Source organism: Passer domesticus, chromosome 8 (assembly GCF_036417665.1).
Source record: "Passer domesticus isolate bPasDom1 chromosome 8, bPasDom1.hap1, whole genome shotgun sequence".
NCBI classification, from domain to species: domain Eukaryota; kingdom Metazoa; phylum Chordata; class Aves; order Passeriformes; family Passeridae; genus Passer; species Passer domesticus.
Genome location: NC_087481.1, coordinates 49,156,230 through 49,173,575, shown reverse-complemented (window position 1 = coordinate 49,173,575; position 17,346 = coordinate 49,156,230). Strand labels below are relative to the sequence as shown.

The 17,346-nt window shown below is 50.1% G+C and overlaps 2 protein-coding genes across 5 annotated transcripts in view; both read right to left on the bottom strand.

Annotated features, from left to right (window-relative positions):
- The window catches only part of LOC135306802 (uncharacterized), a 193,020-nt gene extending 185,496 nt beyond the window's left edge, over positions 1-7,524 (bottom strand). For all 4 annotated transcript variants that reach the window (XM_064431300.1, XM_064431303.1, XM_064431299.1 and 1 more), the window contains exon 1: positions 6,943-7,524. In XM_064431300.1, the coding sequence (XP_064287370.1) occupies positions 6,943-7,146 (204 nt within the window). In that variant the 5' untranslated portion in view covers positions 7,147-7,524. The remainder of the gene's footprint in view (positions 1-6,942) is intronic.
- ADRA2A (adrenoceptor alpha 2A) lies at positions 124-3,589 on the bottom strand. The gene has a single exon (XM_064431282.1). It carries the CDS (start codon positions 3,391-3,393, stop codon positions 2,059-2,061), a length of 1,335 nt encoding a protein of 444 aa, XP_064287352.1. The 5' UTR covers positions 3,394-3,589; the 3' UTR covers positions 124-2,058.
- Positions 7,525-17,346: the final 9,822 nt, after the last annotated feature.

Below are 17,346 nucleotides of genomic sequence, written 5' to 3'. Positions count from 1 at the left end.
CTTTTCCCAGCGTGTTCTTCAAAAAAAATGGCAAGACCAAAGCTACCGGCAGATCAGTGAACAGTTCAGAAAATAAAATACAATTAAATAAAACAGCTAACATTATTCAGAGCATTTTCACACTTGATCTGTAAACGCTTTTTTATTTAATAAAAATAATCATCCATTATAGCAACTTCTGCTTGTGGTTTGGTTTTGTTTTTGTTTTGTTTTTTTACATTAAAGCACAGTTTATTTGCTTTCCTCACCTCTTGAGGATTCAGTTCTGAAAATGCAAGTGAATGTAAACACTGCTCTCCAAGTCCCAAGATGCATCCGGGGACACTTGGAGTTAATTAGAAATTCAAAAGAGAGAGCAAAATCAACAAAACACTTCCCAAAAGTAAAAATGTATTTTTAAAGTCTCTTCCTGTGTACCATACAACTCCAGAGAAGGCAAATTCATTTATACATTCAACGTATACAAACTTTGCTTTCTCCAAACCATTTCTGTGACTTGTCAGCATTTGATAAAGCTGTTTTCCTAACATTAAAAGACTTGCAGATTTATTTACTTGTTTATTGTATTAAATCAAAAGTTTTTCCTATAAATGTTCTCCAGAAACTTATTCATGGCACAGGGATGTTAGATTTGTTCTGTCCATTTTTGTTTTGGATTTTTTAGCACAAAGAGCTGAAAGCCATTTCAGGAAAGAGTTTAAAAGCAGTATTAACTCTCTCTCCTGCTCCAACCTCACAATATTTACACTTGGATTTAAAAAAAAAAAAAAAGGAAAGCTTAATTACACTATAAAATAATGGAGAAACTGGAAGTTAAGTTTCCCATTTCAGAGTTTTGCCTTGTATAAGACTGAAAGAGGGATGCTTCTCTATTTCCTAGGAAAGATGAGACTGGCAGGTTAAAAACGGAACTCTTTCTTAATTGAGAAAGACGAATGGCCACTGTGCACAAACCCCTTCCCCTCTGCAGGAAATCCTGCAGGAGTTAAGCCATCACAAATCAGCACAGATGAGATAACGTGATATGCAGAGCTCTGCTGTTTGCTTTGAAACGTTACCTATTTACAGTTGAGGTGGAGGAAGCAAGTGAGCATCGAACACATTTCAGTGCTGCAGAGTGGTATAATAATAAACAAGATTAACTCGTGGGGAGCTTGGCAGGGTCCCAAGGCTCACGTTGCAAGGGAGACAATCTCTGTTGCCTGGGACATCCCTGCCTGCACAGCAAAGCCGCCGCTCCGTCGGGCTCTGCTCTCACGAGCAACGAGATGGCAGTTGCCATCTCAGCTGTGTTGTGTCACAGGCAACACAGAAATTAAACAGAAACAGGTATGACGTTAAAAAATATAGCAACAAAAACAGCCAGTCTGGTGAGGTCTGTGATCCTAAGCTTTATAGCAAAAAAGAAAAAAAATTAATTTGGGAAATTTGGTAATATTATCAAACTGTCAGGTAGGGGGATGGCTCTAGTTGTTCAGTGGTTTTGAGTGAGGGGCTTTGCAGGGGGTAGGAAAAGAAAGACTTTTAAGGTATCAAAGATAATTAAAGCATTCACAGTTTCAAAGCTGCTTGCCTTACAAAAATTAAGACATTCAAGAATACAATACTGTATTTTACAAGGGGGTCAAAATTCATTACATATACAACATGGGGGGGAAAAGACACAACAAAATAAAAAAGCCAACACCTCTGGTGTGGCATACTCCCTCTTTGTTGTTCATCTCGCAGAGCTGCACGATGTTTGCCTTTAAAGAGTCAAACTGAGCAGTCATGAGAATATCCACTGAGAGATTCTGGCAAAAGAAAATAAAAACTAACAAAATAAACCAAGAAAGTCAAAGGCCATCCTCCCCTGGCAAGCTGAATGCCACAGCTCGGACCTCCACTTGCCTGCTGCTCCTCACTGCTGCTGCCGGTGCTCCCACAAGCTCATCTCTTGTTTTAAAGCCTTCCTGCTCACGAGCTGAAGGAAACCATCCCATGCAAGCAGAGCCCAAGGGAGACGTACTTTCCACTCCTACAAAGTCTTGGTTAGTCCTGCCGGTAGCAAAGGGTCCTTCAAACACTCCTTTTCCTCTCTATCCTGCAGAGGATCCTTTTGAAAGCCCGTCTGAAGTCATGGTTGAAAATGGTATAGATGACGGGGTTCAAGGAGCTGTTGCAGTAACCGAACCAGAAGAAGAACTTGAAGAGGGTGTCAGGCACAGAGCAGCTCTCGCAGACGGCCATCAGCGTGTAGGTGAAGAAGAAGGGGAACCAGCAGATGACAAAGACCCCGATCACCACTGCAAGCACAAAGGTGAAGCGCTTCTCCCGGTTCTGCCTGCCTCTCCAGCGGGACCCTTTGGTGTTCCTCTCCTCCTCCGTCTTCCTGGGCAAACTGTCCCCGGGCTTTATTTGGCTCAGCTTAGTCTTGGTCTTTCCTCTCGATGGTCTCTCCGACTTCTTACACTGGTTGTTCTCCTGGTGCTCAGAGGAAGAGGTCTCCTCCATGTCTATGCCATTGACCTCTCCCTCCTGCCCGCCACTGCCTCCTGCTGCCTTCTCCCCGTTGAGCTGCGCTGTGGCTGGCAGGTCCTCCTTGTCAGTCAAGCCATTCTGCTTCTTCTCGGGGCGCTCTGCCCGCTTGTTCGGCGGGACCCTTGTTCTCCTCTTGGCTATCTGGTAGATGCGCATGTAGACCAGGATCATGATGAGGCAGGGGGCAAAGAAGGAGCCGATGCTAGAAGAGATGATGTACCACTTCTCATCGTTGATCTTGCACCCTGCCACCCCCTGGTCAGCCTGCTGCCCGCTCTTCTTCTCGATGGAGATGAGTGGTGGGAAGGAGATGACAGCCGAGATGACCCAGACGATGAAGATGATGCATTTGATGCGTCGCGGGGTACGCTTGAGGTTGTACTCGATGGCTTGTGTGATGGACCAGTACCGGTCCAGGCTGATGGCACAGAGGTGCACAATGGAGGAGGTGCAGAACAGCACATCCAAGGCCAGGTAGATCTCACACCAGACTTTACCGAAGTACCAGTAGCCCATCACCTCATTTGCCAGCGAGAAGGGGATGACCAGCGTGGCCACCAGGATGTCAGCTGAGGCTAAGGAGACCAGGAAGAGGTTCTGGGGGGCTTTGAGCGCCCGGCTGGTGAAGACAGCGATGATGACCAGGACGTTGCCAAAGACGGTGAAGAGCATGAGCAAGCTGGCGAGGCTGATGAGAGTGATGGTGGTGTGCAGAGGGTACGGCATGCCCCAGCCCGGGCCGGCCCCGCTGTCGTTGAAGGTCCCGTTAGCGCCGGGAGGGGGGTAGCCCTCCTCCTCCTCCAGCTGCCGCTGGTACTCCATGGAGGAGAAGAAGTGGCCCCTCTCCGTGAACGGGCGCTCCAGGTTAAACATCAACCCCGGCTGCGCGGACACCCCCGCCCTTCGCCCCGGCTCCACCCGCGCCGCGCCCGAACCCGCGCGGCTGCTCCGCGTCCTACGGTGCCGCCGGCCGGGGCAGAGCGGCGCGCCGGGGGCCGGGGGGCTGCGGGCGGGCACGGCGCATGCTGGGCGCTGCCGCCGGGACCCCGAGCGCGCCGGGGCGGGCGGAGCGGCGCCGGGGCTGGAGCTGCAGCCGGCCGCGGCTGCTCTGCCTCGCTCGCCGCCGAGCCGCTTTATAGCCCCGGATCGGGCCGGGGCTGCCGCGTCAGCCCCACGTGGGGAGCTGCCCCCGGTGCGCGCACACGCACACACAGACACAGACAGACACACACATGGACAGGCAGACACACACGCAGCCCGACTCGCACTCCGCACCCACACGGACACCCGCACACGCCCCTCGCTCAGCTCTCACCCGCGCACACACCCGCTCCGCCTGTGTTTGCACACCCGCTCGCTGCCCGGCACTCCGCGCACGCACCCGCACCCACTGGCACGCTGTCCCCATCCCACGGCCTCGCCCCTCCCGGAGAGAGGAGCGGCCCCGCGGAGCGCACCCCTCTGTCCCCGGGGATGGGCGAGCGAGGGGCGGCTGCAGGCGACAACCGTGCGGCCGCCGCGCAGGCTCCGCGGGCGGGCCGGGGGGGCACAAAGCTGGGCCGCCAGGGAGTGAGAGCTGCCGGCCCGCTCCGCGTGTGCGCCGGGGAGCGGCCGGGCTGCGCTCCGGTGTGCTGCCGGGCTTGCTGGGAGCCCCGAGGGCAGCGCTTCGGCCAGGGAGGGCTGAGCTGCCGGCCCCGAGGGCGGGGGACCCGGCGGGGATGGAGGGAGCCCGCGGGGATGAGGGTCCCTGCTCACGGAGGGTCCCCGGGCACGGAGGGTCCCCGCGCACGGAGGGTCCCCCCTCACGGAGGTCCCGCGGGGCGGGCGGGGCCCGGGCAGCGCGGCGGGGCAGCGGCACCTGGCGGCCGCGGCGACTCACTGCACCCGCCGGGCCCAGCGGCGGCCCCGGCGCGGCCTCCCCCGACGGCCGAGGGCAGCCGGGGCCGCGGGGCAGCCGGGCATGGGGCAGCCGGGCATGGGGCAGCCAGGGCCGCGGGGCAGCCGGGCATGGGGCAGCCGGGCATGGGGCAGCCAGGGCCGCGGGGCAGCCGGGCATGGGGCAGCCGGGCATGGGGCAGCCCCGCGCTGCCGCACCGACCCCATCCCGGCTCAGCCCCGCTGCAAGGCCACAGCACAGGCTCAGCACACTCGCTCCTGGCAGTCCCCCAGGGGCAGCAGGCCTGGGCAGGTGGCTGCCTCGCAGGGTACCTCACGCCTGGAAAGCCTCCCCGATAGCCCCAGGGCTGGCATCACCCACCTCCGTGGCTGCTGCAGCAGCAGCGTGGAAGCTCTGTAACAGCAAAGGAACAACAGTGGTGCTCCAGGTATCCCACCCAGCTCCCAGATCACTCACCTGCAAAGCACACAGCCTCCAGCGCCGATCCCTCGCTCGCGGCCTCTTTTCCCTCATTTTCAGATGGTTCTAGCGATGCTCACTTGGTGCTCCAGGTTCAGGCTGCTCTCAATCGTTGTGCTGAATGCTCAGGCCAATGAACCAATTTCCTCTGCAAGAGGAAAGCCTTCAGGGAGGAAGGCCTGTCATCTTTGTCCCTGTGCCACACACCGTGTTATAAGCCAGGCCCAGGAGCAGTGACGCCCAAGAGAGGGAACAGGAATGGGAGAGACAGGTCTGGGAGCCAGCGAGCACAGCCTCTGGGACTGACACAGGGCTGAGTGAGGGAAAAAGAGGGGGAATCCCATTGCCTGAGCAAGTGAGTGCAGGGCCCACTGCACTGTTGTGTCTGGGGAAAGGACAAAACACAGAGTAACTTAAAACCTGTAAATTGAACCCAAGATGACTGGCATTCCCACAGAAAAGATCTCTGTCTGAGAGTAAATGTGACGTACAACTACAGAGTTCACTGCAAGGATGAGAGGACTAAGTCACCTAAATCTGTGACAAGACTGGGTGAGAGGTCAAGGATGTGCTGGGCTTGGCAAACACCTCCTGCCTTCTGCTGTTTGCAGGGGACTGCTGTGCTCTGCAGATGCCTTGCTCTGCCTGGCAGAGGGTCTTCCTCAGATAAGGAGCCTCCAATACTCGTGGCAGAAGCCTCTTTGGTCACTGCTTGGGTGGAAGGACCCAGACAGGGACAGGAAGGGTGCAGGCTGTGCCCTTCCTGCTTGATCAACCCCTTCTGTAGTTAGTTTGATCCCAGTCCCAACAGTTCACCTTCACTAAGGCCACCAGGGACTGTCAGATGCTTTGCTCAGACCTGGGATGGCGACTTTCTGGAAACACCCTGCCTTCCCCATGCTCTCTGCATTCCCCAGCACACACTGCCAATTTAAATGACAAAGCCTGACCAGCTGCCTTGATTTTCTGCCTCTTTTTGTAGTTAGACACCCTCGGTCTGCCTGGAGCTAAACACAGCCAACAACTGTTGCTCCTGATCCACTGCATGGCAAAAGCAGCTTTGATCAGTTCAGTTTGCCAGGACAAAGATCTCGAGGGGAGCACGAGGCCAAAGGCCTGAAGAAAAGGGTTTGTCCCAGAATCACCACTAGAAAGAGAGCTCTCTGCAAGTGGGGAACAGCTGGGATGGCATTGTGTCCATCTCAGAGAGGGAGAAAACCTGCCTCATCAAAGGCACTTTCCTCTCATTGCCACCATTGTTGTGCGTGTGTGTGACATCTCTGTGATTTTATTGACATCAGAAGTGCTCAGTGCTGTCTGCAAAGTGACTCAGTAATGCTGTCTCCCCTTGATTTTCTCTGCAGGTTATCTCATGGCTCTGTCCAAGTGTTGAGATGAAGGCTGGTCAGAAATTGCAAGGGCTGGCAAGTCGCCTGAAGATCTCAAATGACAACCCATGGCACACCTTGTCCTACAGGACAGCTGTCTTTACAAGTCTATACCATGCTTGATGATCATTTGTAATATTCATAAAGCCTTAACTCCCAGAGCCCTGGGATTAGGCAAGAAACTTGAATTTTTAGCCCCTGGAACACTGTATAGAAAAGTTCCACAGGGACAAAGAACAGCTAGCAAAGAACATTTTTATATCAATTCCCTGACGTTCGCATCCAGACGCTCAGTTTTTGCATGCATGCTGCTGACAGCGTTAATATGAGTAATAAGACTCTGCAGATCAAACTCAGTCGACAAGTGCCTGACAAGACAGCCCAGAAAACAGCCTGTTCTCTGCAGCATCCCACACTGAAGACTGCAGGAGCCTGCCCTTTCCCCAGAAAGCTGCCTGGTTTCTCAGCAGAACCCCACGAGGAGTGGGGCTCGCCAGACACGGGGGGTGGCCTGGGTGCACACTAATGAGTGAGGCTGAAGGCTGTCAAGCCTCCTGTGATGGCTGCCCCTCCTCCAGCTGCCATCCCGGGAGGGCAGCAGTGCCCTTTCCGAGGCACGGCGGCCAAGTTCGCATTCAGCACGCGCGCCTGGAGCGCGGCCCCCGCAAACAAACTGACCTTTACAGCTGGTTTCAGGTCATTAATTAGCCATGCTGCCTCCATGTTCATACATCTCGTCCACTCCTCGACTCCAGCATGGCTTCCAGCATCGTCTCCATTGCGGGGAGCTGGGACCACCCTCTGCTGGTGCCTCTCGGGGAGAAGGAGCTGAGAAACGTTCGTGCGGTCTGGGAGCTGCTCACAGCACGAAGCAATCCACATATGGAGAGAGAATCTCTGGGAAAGATCGCTATGGTAATAAGCTGCAAAATGAGTGTTTTGAGCAAGCAGCCCCAGGAATTGTTTATTTCCAGAAAAGCAGTTAGATTCTGGCAGGGGAAAATTTAAAAAATACCAGTGAAGGACCAAAGGTTTGCTTTTTAGACAGTCTGGTTCAGGCCTAAAAATCTGGTCAAACCTAAGGCTACCTCAAGGCACGGCATGGCAGACTCCTGGAGGGACCACATGAAAGGGGCAACCACTGGAACAAGGTGCTGAAATTATTGCTCAGCAGAAGCTTTCAAGAGCAACTTGACACAAGCATAAAAGAGGGAAGCCTTGTAGCTGTGGGTGCTGTGCACAGAGGTAAACAGCAGTCACAGTTTGCTTTGCTCAGCTCTGTGATTTGCACTGATCTCAATATTTGCATATCCATGGCAGGAAGCCCTTGTTGTAACTGTGTATTTTGATCATGCTACTGGGCTTATGTGAATGTATCAAAGCAGGGTGTCTTTCAGGAGGATTTGCCTCACTAACTGTTGGGTTACCCTTGGGAGTAAGGCACTGAAACCCCATGGCTCGTGACCCCCTCTGGACTAATGACTGAGTAGCCCTTCACAGCAGCTTCAATTTGGTCAGTTTTCCTGCAGGTGCAGGGCAACTCAGCAAAGAGGAACCCAAGTCACACAAAGATATGGTTTTCTCTTTTACTGTGTTAACCCCAGGAGGAAAAACAGCATAGGAGCTATCAGGGAAGAGGCACAAACCTGACTTTGCCACTGCAGAGTAACACAGCAAGCACACCATCCATTTCCAGGCAGATGTTTCAAATGTTGTGATTCCTATTTTCCTTCTATTTCTAAATTAAATTCAAAAACAGCCTAGTGTGGCCACCCCTCCAGCTGCTTTGAGACCCCAGGCGCATTTCTTCCTACTCACATTCAGACCCACAGCCCTTCCACTCCCCACCCCTGCTACACTTGAGAGTTGGGGGTTTGCTCTTTGCACAGATCTGACAGCAATAGCTCCTGAAGAGCCAGGAATGTTTTTCAACAGAGTTTTTCTGAACTCAGCTGCTGGATGTACTTTTCCAAGTTATTTGAATAAATCAGCAGGAAATGGATAGCTGCAGCAGTGGTGTGTGCTAGCACCTAATCCCCTTGCGAGCAGGGATGCTGCCATGGTATCAGATGTTCAGAGGGGAAGGAAAGGAGACACACTGAATATTACCTACAGTGGCAGTTCTTTACTCCCAACATCTGCAGACAGCTCGCTCAAAACAGCACAAGATAGATGCTGTGTGACCACCTGCTCCTCAGGTGGCTTTTTTGCAAACAACTTGAAAGCTCTGCTTGCCTTTCCTCTGCTGTTTGGGTTGCCTGCCCTGTTCAGCAGGATTTTAACTACTAGATTTGATTGCACAGCCCTAAACCAACAGCCAAGAGAAACATTTCCATGCTACAGATTATAGCGTGGCAGAGTCAGGGGTGAGGCTGACATGGGGATTGTGCTCATGCAAGCCTCTGGTTTATTTGTTCAGTATTTTCCCTCTTGCTTCTGCCTGGTGTCACGGTGGCCTCTGGAACACAAAAGGCTCATTTCAGCACTGCAGGAGGAGTGCTGCACAAGAAACCTCCCTGGCTGTCTGCATGTTACTGGCTTGTGTCCCTCAGGCACTTCAGTGCCTTTGGGAGAAGGGAGAGGCAAATGTGTATTTTCTCCCTGCAGCACCCACAAATACACACACACACACATATACCTCTGTGCCAAGCATAAGGTGGGTGTGTTTTTATGAAGTGTTGTTCTCTTTATTCAGTTCCCTGTTTGGGACTTCTCCTTCCTCACTGCATCCTGCAACACGGCCAGAACTAAACACCAGGGGGCCATCCCTCAGTGCTGGGGAGCAGCTCCATTCCCTTCCTCAAGCTTCCCAGCATGCCAGCTCACAAGACAGATCCCACTGAAATTAGCCAAGAACTGTGGAAACCTAGTAAAAAATAAAGCAAACCGTCTATGGACCATTCCTAATATACTACAGGAACCTTCCATACTGCTCACTGTCTCGCTCAGGGCACTGTGTCATTGCCTCTCATAAAACCCTGAACCAGACTACAGTGGGCTTTTCCATTCCTGAGGACCACATAGCCAAAACACAGTGGAAACACAGCCAAATACTTCCAGCCCTGGCCAGACCTAGGGTAGGTGATACTCCCCAGTCTCTGGCCCCACTCCTGCCTGGAGGTTGCCCACACACAGCCTTGCTCCTGTGGGCATTCCCTGATCTGCTCCCATGCAAAGCCTCCCCACAGCAGCAATGCCCAGCATGAAATAACCAAGCCAGAAGCACTGCCACACTCCTGGAACCAGGGCAAGCAGGTCAGTGTCCCAGCCAGTCACAAAGGGAATAGCTCTCCAAGCCTGCACTGCAACAGCTCATCCCAAGAGGTGGTGAATGCCCCATTCCTAAAAGTGTTCATGGTCGGGTTGGTTGTGGCACTAAGCAACCTGATCTAGTTGAAGATGTCCCTGCTCATTGCAGGGGAATTGGATTGGACTAGATAGCCTTTAAAATGCCTTCCAACCCAGACCATTCTATGATTCTATGAAAAGCAGGTCATCCTGGGCATGGAGAGTGGCACCTAGGCCAGTATTTAGAGAGCATTAAGGTTTGGCACCTTATTACCTTCCCTAAATGAAAGCAATACAGTTTCTGCAGCTCAACAAGCTTCCCATCATGAGCAGTCAGCCTGTGTTTAAGACAAAATTGAGACTGCATCCCTTTAAAGCATTTAATTTCCCAGCTGGGAGAAGCTGGCATTTGGTTACTCAGCTGAGGAGTAACTCATTCCTTCAAGTTCCACTCCCCAGTGGCCACACGTGTGCACCTGCCCTTTCTCTCCCTGTTCTCCACGATCTACTGTGCTACCCCTGGGGCAGGGGCTGCCGTCACCAGCATTCCTTCAATCCCCTTGCACAGGCAGGAGTGCCCTGGCTGAGCTGTAACTCTCTGGTCCATCAGCCGTCCCCAGACTCCTCCAGCACAGCCAGGGCAAAGCTTCCAGTGAAGCAAACAGCTCTGAAAAGAGACGGCACAACAGAGAGCAGCCATGCAGGGATGGCAATTCCCACCTGCCAAGGTGTGGGTCTCACAGCAGGTTCAGGTCCTGGTGGGAAAGGGGAAGCAGATCATACGCCCCCTTCAAAAACCAGGCCAAAGTAAATTGCTAGAGCAGGAGACAGCTTTCTGTACATCCCTGCGCCAGGCAGGTTTGCCATCTGTGTCTAACACAGCTTGCTGTGTCTACATCAATGCAGGGTGGCAGCTCTGGAGTTAAAAAGATCAAAGAGTCAGGGTGGCAGCAGCAGTTCTTGAAGGCTGAGCTGTATAAAATGTCCAGGGAATAATTGCCTGAAATTGCTGGGTTCCCAGAAAGCAGAGCACGTCAGCGTGGTTTCACAGGGAGCGAGGCCGCCGGGGAACACAGTGAGACTTCCTGTGCTTTCCCTCATTCCTTACCTCACCATCTAGTGGCAAAACCAAATAACACTGAGGAGCCATCCAGGAACTGCAGCAGCTCTGGAAGGAGACTGCTTAGACTGCTGCCTCCGCTGGGGACACAGAACCCAGAGCCCTGCAAGTGCCCCAGTCCTCAATCATGGCCATGTGCAAACGCTCCTCTGCACAGGCTGACTCCCCTCCCAGATGGATCACTGCCCACCTGCTGTCCCCATGCCGGCTGTAGCCCACAGGCTCCTGTAATGTCTCCCCTGGACAGCAGTTCTTCCACCCCCTCTCCTGCCCCAGCCTCTCCTCAGAGGGGCCCCAGCTCCCAAGGGGACAGCAAGCATAGACAGCAGGGCAAACCCAGGTCTCCTGGCAATCAAACCCAGCACAGGCTGAGCCATGGCCTCAGGAAAAGATGTCATGGTGAGCAGAGCCCTTCCAAGATGAGACTTTTCCTTCCCCACCTCAGCCGAGTTGTTAACCAGGGGTGCAGTAAGTAGAGGAAAAAAGGACACCTACCTGCAAGGAAAAACCTTCACTGTGGTCTCAGCTGGGTGTTACAAGTACCTGGGTTGCTGGCAAGAGCTTGCCTTCATCAGCTTTCCAGAGCTGCTTTCTCCCTGTGCTGCCCCTTTGCCATCAGACATGCCAAAGGGGAGAGTTCCACCAAGGCCAGGCCTCCTTCACTCATCCCGGCCCCAATCCACCCACTCGGGCATGGCAGGAATGCTTGCACACAATCTGCTCCATGAGAGGGAAGGAGGGGGCACCTGTCTGCAGGGAGACTACCCAGAATGGGGAGGTCACAGTGGGTTCAGTCCCCAGAGCAGGGCCAAGTGCTGCCCCACCTTTGAACTCCAGTTGGTCCATGGTCCCACACCTTCCTGGCCTGTGTGGTGACAGCCAGGCGAGCCAAAACCAGAGCGAAACTATCTCCATCTGGTGGGAAGATGAAGGGTTCTTCTCTCCAGGACCAGAGTCTCCATCCTCACAGTGGTTTGCAGATTCTGCATCCATCATCATTACTTGGGCTCATTCCCACACTGCCTACAGGACAATTACCCCCTGCAGATTGCACAGGGATGCTGGAGACTGCAAAGCACAGTCACAGGGACATTGCAGATTGCAAGGCACAGTCACAGCAATATTGCATAGGGATATTACAGATAGCAAGGTACAACTTGTTTTTTTCCCTGAGAAGCTCAAATTAAGTTTAAACACCAGCTTTTGATGTATTTGCTTATTCAGCACTGTCAGTTGCTTTTCAGCAATACAAACTGGCTCTCTCCCCAGGAAACATTTATCCTATCTTGGAATCAAGGGTGGTAATGTGTAATGAGGACAAAGCACTTAGAGAAGGCAGGCTGAGTGAAGCACTATATCTCCACTTGCACTTTTTCAACTCAGATTTTCCTTTTCCCTAGAAGCATCCTAGGTACCAAGGGAAATTCCTGCCATACAAAATTCAGGAGCAAAATAATCCATGTCATTCCCTGAAGTGTAACAGAAAACCGAGCACATGTCAGTAAGCATTAATCTCTGCTACTGCAAGCTCTTGCTTTTTTTTCCCTGAGAAGTCATTTTCAACCCTGAACAGAACAATGGCAGATTCTTCTGCCACAACTTTGTCTTTGCATTCTGATGAAGGATACAGGAGGTCAGTGCTCCCATCAACACAGGATGCTATCCCCATTTTCACAAGACTTGATGTCTTTAACATCCTCTGCCATTCCAAGAAAACCTGATGGGAGCCATAGCTGAGGGAAGGGAAAGGAGCAATCTCTGCTACTTCATGTGTATTCTGCTGTTCAGCTTGTCAGAGCCAGTGAAACGCAAGGGCAGGAGGAGCAAGAAGCAAAGCAATCCATGAGAAACACTGGAGCTCCCCAGACAGGGGGCACTGAACCCATTCTGAACTCTTTCTTTCTACTTGTTGAGGCCAAGCCATTTGCTGGGCAGCAACCACAAAGTAGAAATTGCCATACAGCATCCAAGCACGTCCAGAGGCGTAGTACCAGTGCCCTCAAACACCCACAGGAAAACAGCACAACTCAAAATCTCAGCACCCTTTCATTACAGCTAGGCTAAAAATATTCCCCAAATCTTCAGAAAGGCAGCTCACTGCTAATGCAACTGGCTTCAACTGACAGCACCTCAAAACCATTTTGTTGAGGAGCCCTTCTGATCCACCCACCCAGCCACCAGGCTCACGTCCTTCCTAGGAGGATTCCCTGTGTCCCTGAGCACTGGGACACCCTGCCAGGCCAGCAAAGTCCCTCTGGAGTTGAAGTCACTGAAGATCACCATTGATTCCTCACTACAATCCAATTTCAGTTTTCCTTAAGCAGAGCAAAAGAAAAATGGTAAAAAAGCAATTGTGGCAACTTCAACAAATATCTTTTAAAAATGTAAATTTTTAAATGTTTCTGGGGAATTGCATGTCTGTATGAAATGAGAATGTCATATTCTTATTAATACTTCACTAACAATTCAACTGTGGAAGCATGTGGGTTTTCCTGAAGCAGAAGTGATGAATATTATTAAGCATTACACATATTTCAGAACTCTTTACCAGACTGTTAAGCATTTTGTGTCACTTCAAAAATTAAACCATCCATCCTCATTCCTAAATGGTTTGGAGCACAGATTGGCCACAGAATTGCCATTTAATCAAAATTCATTCCTTTCTGAGTTTTGACATGTACCCCAAGCCAAATCTTTTATCTGGCAAGTACCCAGACATCAATCCCTTTACAGGGACTCTGAGACACAATGGAAAAAGCTGGCTGTGTCCAAGGAGCCAACAGAGAAGCTGTACAGCAATGCACAGCTGTGTCGTATGCAGCTGCTCCATCTTTTTTATTTTCCTCTCCCAGCCATCTGTTCCCAAATCCTGTTTTTCTCCTGGTGTTTCCATTCCGCAACAGAACTGGAGAAAAGGGGCTCATAACCAATACAAAGCAAGTTCAGAAGAATTGGCTGCACCAACAGGTGCATGGGGCAGAAGTCACTGGTCCTACACCATCTTTTTGCTCTCCCTGCCTTCCCCCACTTACTTCAGCTCAGCACAGCGTGGAAGGCATGGGGGTGAGACACCTGGCTGCTGGCCAAAGAGTAAAATCTGAAGTAAGAGAACTGGCAGGTAAGAGCACAAGTGCAGAGGCTGAGATCAGAGCCAACAGGAGTTGAGCTCAGGGGAAAAAAGAAGCAATGCTAGAGAAGCCCCTCCTTCTCATGGGGGATTCTGCTATTGCAGATACAGTTCTGGTTTAAAGTGACATCAACCCTCCCCAACTTTCAAAAGCTTCTTCAGAAAAAGCCTGGCCTCAGAACCATCCATCTGGTGGAGCCACAGACCCAAGAATCTTGGCTGTGCTCTCCTGCCTGCCTGTGCCTGGAGCTGCAGCCTGGGCTAGCAGTAGCATCAATCAGGAGAGGCTGGCAGGGTACCACCCACTCTCCACTTGGCTCAATTTGCTTTTAGGGAATTGCCTCCAGTGCCTTTCAGTCTTTCCAGGCAAACCTCTGACTCCCTGGTGCTGCTGGGACTCTCTCCTGGTCCCCCACATCAGAATCGCATGGCACTGTCTGATGCAGCTTTTTGGGAGGCTGGAAATGCCTGGCAGGCCTAAAAAGAAGTGCTTGACTTGGAGATTATTAAAGAGTCTGAAATCAGAGCTGCCTCACTGACCAGAAGCTCCATACCCAGTTAAATTTCTTGCCCACTGCTGCTCTGGCAAGGATAGATAATTCTAAGTTATAACTAACTTCCCACTCAGTTAACGTTACTTGGCAAGGACCAAAAAAGATGAAAGGCTTCCAAAAACCTTGGGTCACACAGAGAGAAGAGTTTTACTGCACTGTCTTTACCATGGCTGTTTTCAAACATCTTAAGACTTTCAACCAAAAAAAATGTATTTCCATTAAAAACTGACCACATGAAGTTTGGAAATCACTTCAGGCAGTACAGTTGCAATAATGCAGGACAAAATGCAAAGCAGCTACCAGGCCAAGCAAAGCCAAGTACCAAACTACAGCAAATTAAGGATTCATTATGAGTCTTAACCAAAAAAAAATACTAATAGAAAGGAGAAAGAGGGTGTTATGGAAAGAGCTTTTAAAAGGGAACACTTGTCTGCAATTTCACAGATAGCATCTTACTTGGAGGCAGTGGGGTAGATTGATCTCTAAAGACTCTTAAAAGGTTTTGCAGCAGAAAAAAATAGTTGCAAGGCACATAGATCATTAACCATGCAGCCCAGGCTGCCAGCTGCTCACTCAGAAACTCCAGATGGCTCCTCCTCTGAAACATCATCATTTCATCTTGGTAATCAAATTATCTCCCACTCTTACAATCTGAAGTGAGGCAAGGGTTGAACGAAGAGATGATGTATTTTATTTGACTGAGATGGATTGTGAAAACAAAACAAATTAGCTTTCAAGGCACTCAGCCTGTTTCAGTTGTATCAAAGCTAACCATCTCCAGCCCTCTAACGCCTCTTTTTCTACCATGGCCATCACAAAGAGTTCACAACACCAGCTATGCTCTACAGAGCTGCACAGTATTCAGATTTTATGCAGTATTTGTACACTAAACATACAGGGGGTATCTAAAATGCTCAACTCCCACCAGTGGAGAGCAGGACCTGTCACTGGAGAGCAGTGCTGGGACACTGGGTATCCTCAAGCACTTGGGCTGGATTAATGGCACAGGCATGTCATCTGTTTGTCTCGCCAGAGACACACAAGACACCATCTGCATATTGCTGAGGCCTTTGGTGCAGCCTTCAGGACATGGGGTGGCAGAAACAAGACACATTCTTCACTTTTCACTCTATTACAGCCACATAGCATGGTTCTTGAGGCCAGGCTCAACTGGGAGGGCTCACTTCAACCATCTGAACAAAAAGCAGTCACAATCAGAAAGCTCCCCCCAGTCCAGGCAGTCCAGGTGACTGCCAAGTTCTGGCTGACACCAATTGTTGGCAGGATGCTCCCTGTCATGGAAGGATCAGGGAAGATACCTTTTCTTCTCTTTTTTTAACTATGTGAATTTCTTATGTAGCTTTCTACAAAGACTTCAAGGAAGAAAATAAAACCCAACCAGCACAGTCTCCAATTTCTATTAAAAAAAAAAAGTAATATCAGAAATTTCCCAGTATTTTCAGAAAATGTTGGGCTTTGACAGTTTAAAAAAGTCAGCTGAAATATTCAAAAATCACATCTTCCAAAACAATGAACTCTTACTAGCATGAAGAGTGGTCTAAATCCTGGCATTATTTAAATCAGCACACTATGAAAAATTTTGTATTAATTCTGGTTTTTATACCTAGTTGCAAGAGATAATGGAAGACAGTTATAGCTAATCAGAGGAAACAATTAATTACAGCAGAGGGTGGCCTGCATCTGAAGTATAAATCCTAATCTGATCCTTGCCTAGTGGGATTATTCCTCACCAGAGCTTAGTACTAAACTTTAGCAGCCACTCAACTTTAACTTTCATAACAGAACTGTACTTTTATTTCACAAAGTACAAGTACACAAAGAACAAAAGAGCTTGCTAAAGGCCATGAACCAGGAAAAAGACTCAGTGCTGGGACTAGAAAACCACAGAGAAAGGCAGCAGGAATTATCAGAGAATAGAAGAGGCTTAGTTTGAAGAGAAGCTAAAAAACTAGAACTCCATGACTTGGAGAAAAAATGCTGCCGTTTATGAAAATAAACTGTCTTGGTTTGTCTTTGGCAACCTAAGACATAAACCCAAAACCTTCAAGAGTGGTAAAAAGCAGATGAACAGGAAAAAAACTGTTCATAAATTTCTAGTTCTACAAGAACTAGGGAGTTACCAAATGAAATAAGGTGGTGTGGTTCAAAACAAACAAAAGGAAGTACTTTTTCACCCAGCACATAATTATATTGTAGAATTATTAGACACAGGATGTTGCAGAGGCCAGAAATACACAGAGATGTAAAATTTTAAAAAAATTAAAAAAGGAAAAATAAAGTTTCTTCTGTGAATTTGCTTCATCTATCAAGGCTACTAAAAGCAGTGATGCAGATGCTGTTTCCTTTCTGCAAGCCCTTCCAACAGTGGCTGGTGAGGTCAGGAGCAGTGCAGCAGAGGAGCTGCACATCCTGACCTGCACAGCCCTGTCAGACAGGGGGGATGGCAGCTGCTCCAACATCACAGCACAGGAGTGCCATGCTGGTGAGGACACTGGCTTGTTTTCAGACTGTCGGATCACTTACGGTTACAGGGACTGACTCACCTCAAAGACCAAAATTTAGGCATTTTGATCAGACCCTCTACTGATTTTCATCAGCAGGGACCTGATGAAATGACAGAAGCACTCATTATTGCACAAGTGACTGCTGCACACTCTGAGAGCTGGTTCCAGCTTTTTAAAGCAACCAGCTGCAGTCCTTGTCCTCTTTCCTCCTGTCCAAACTCCTGAGGTCTTTCTATTCTGACTTCCAAGGACACTGAATTTTTGTTTGTTTGTTTGTAGGACACAATGTAAGCATGCCTTTCTTGAAGCAGTCTGTGCAATGAGCTTGACAGAGCTGGAAGATATCAGTTTAATCAGTGCCATGGCAGCTTGGCAATACTGTCTTTTATTAAACCTGAAGATTAAATGCTGGTGTCTGTCTTTTATGCATCGCAATTCTATACCTACTTTAATTTTGTTGTTGCTGAA

Bases quoted from the DNA above. Each gene is read 5' to 3' on its own strand.
- ADRA2A (XM_064431282.1), bottom strand. From the start codon at position 3,393: ATGTTTAACCTGGAGCGCCCGTTCACGGAGAGGGGCCACTTCTTCTCC.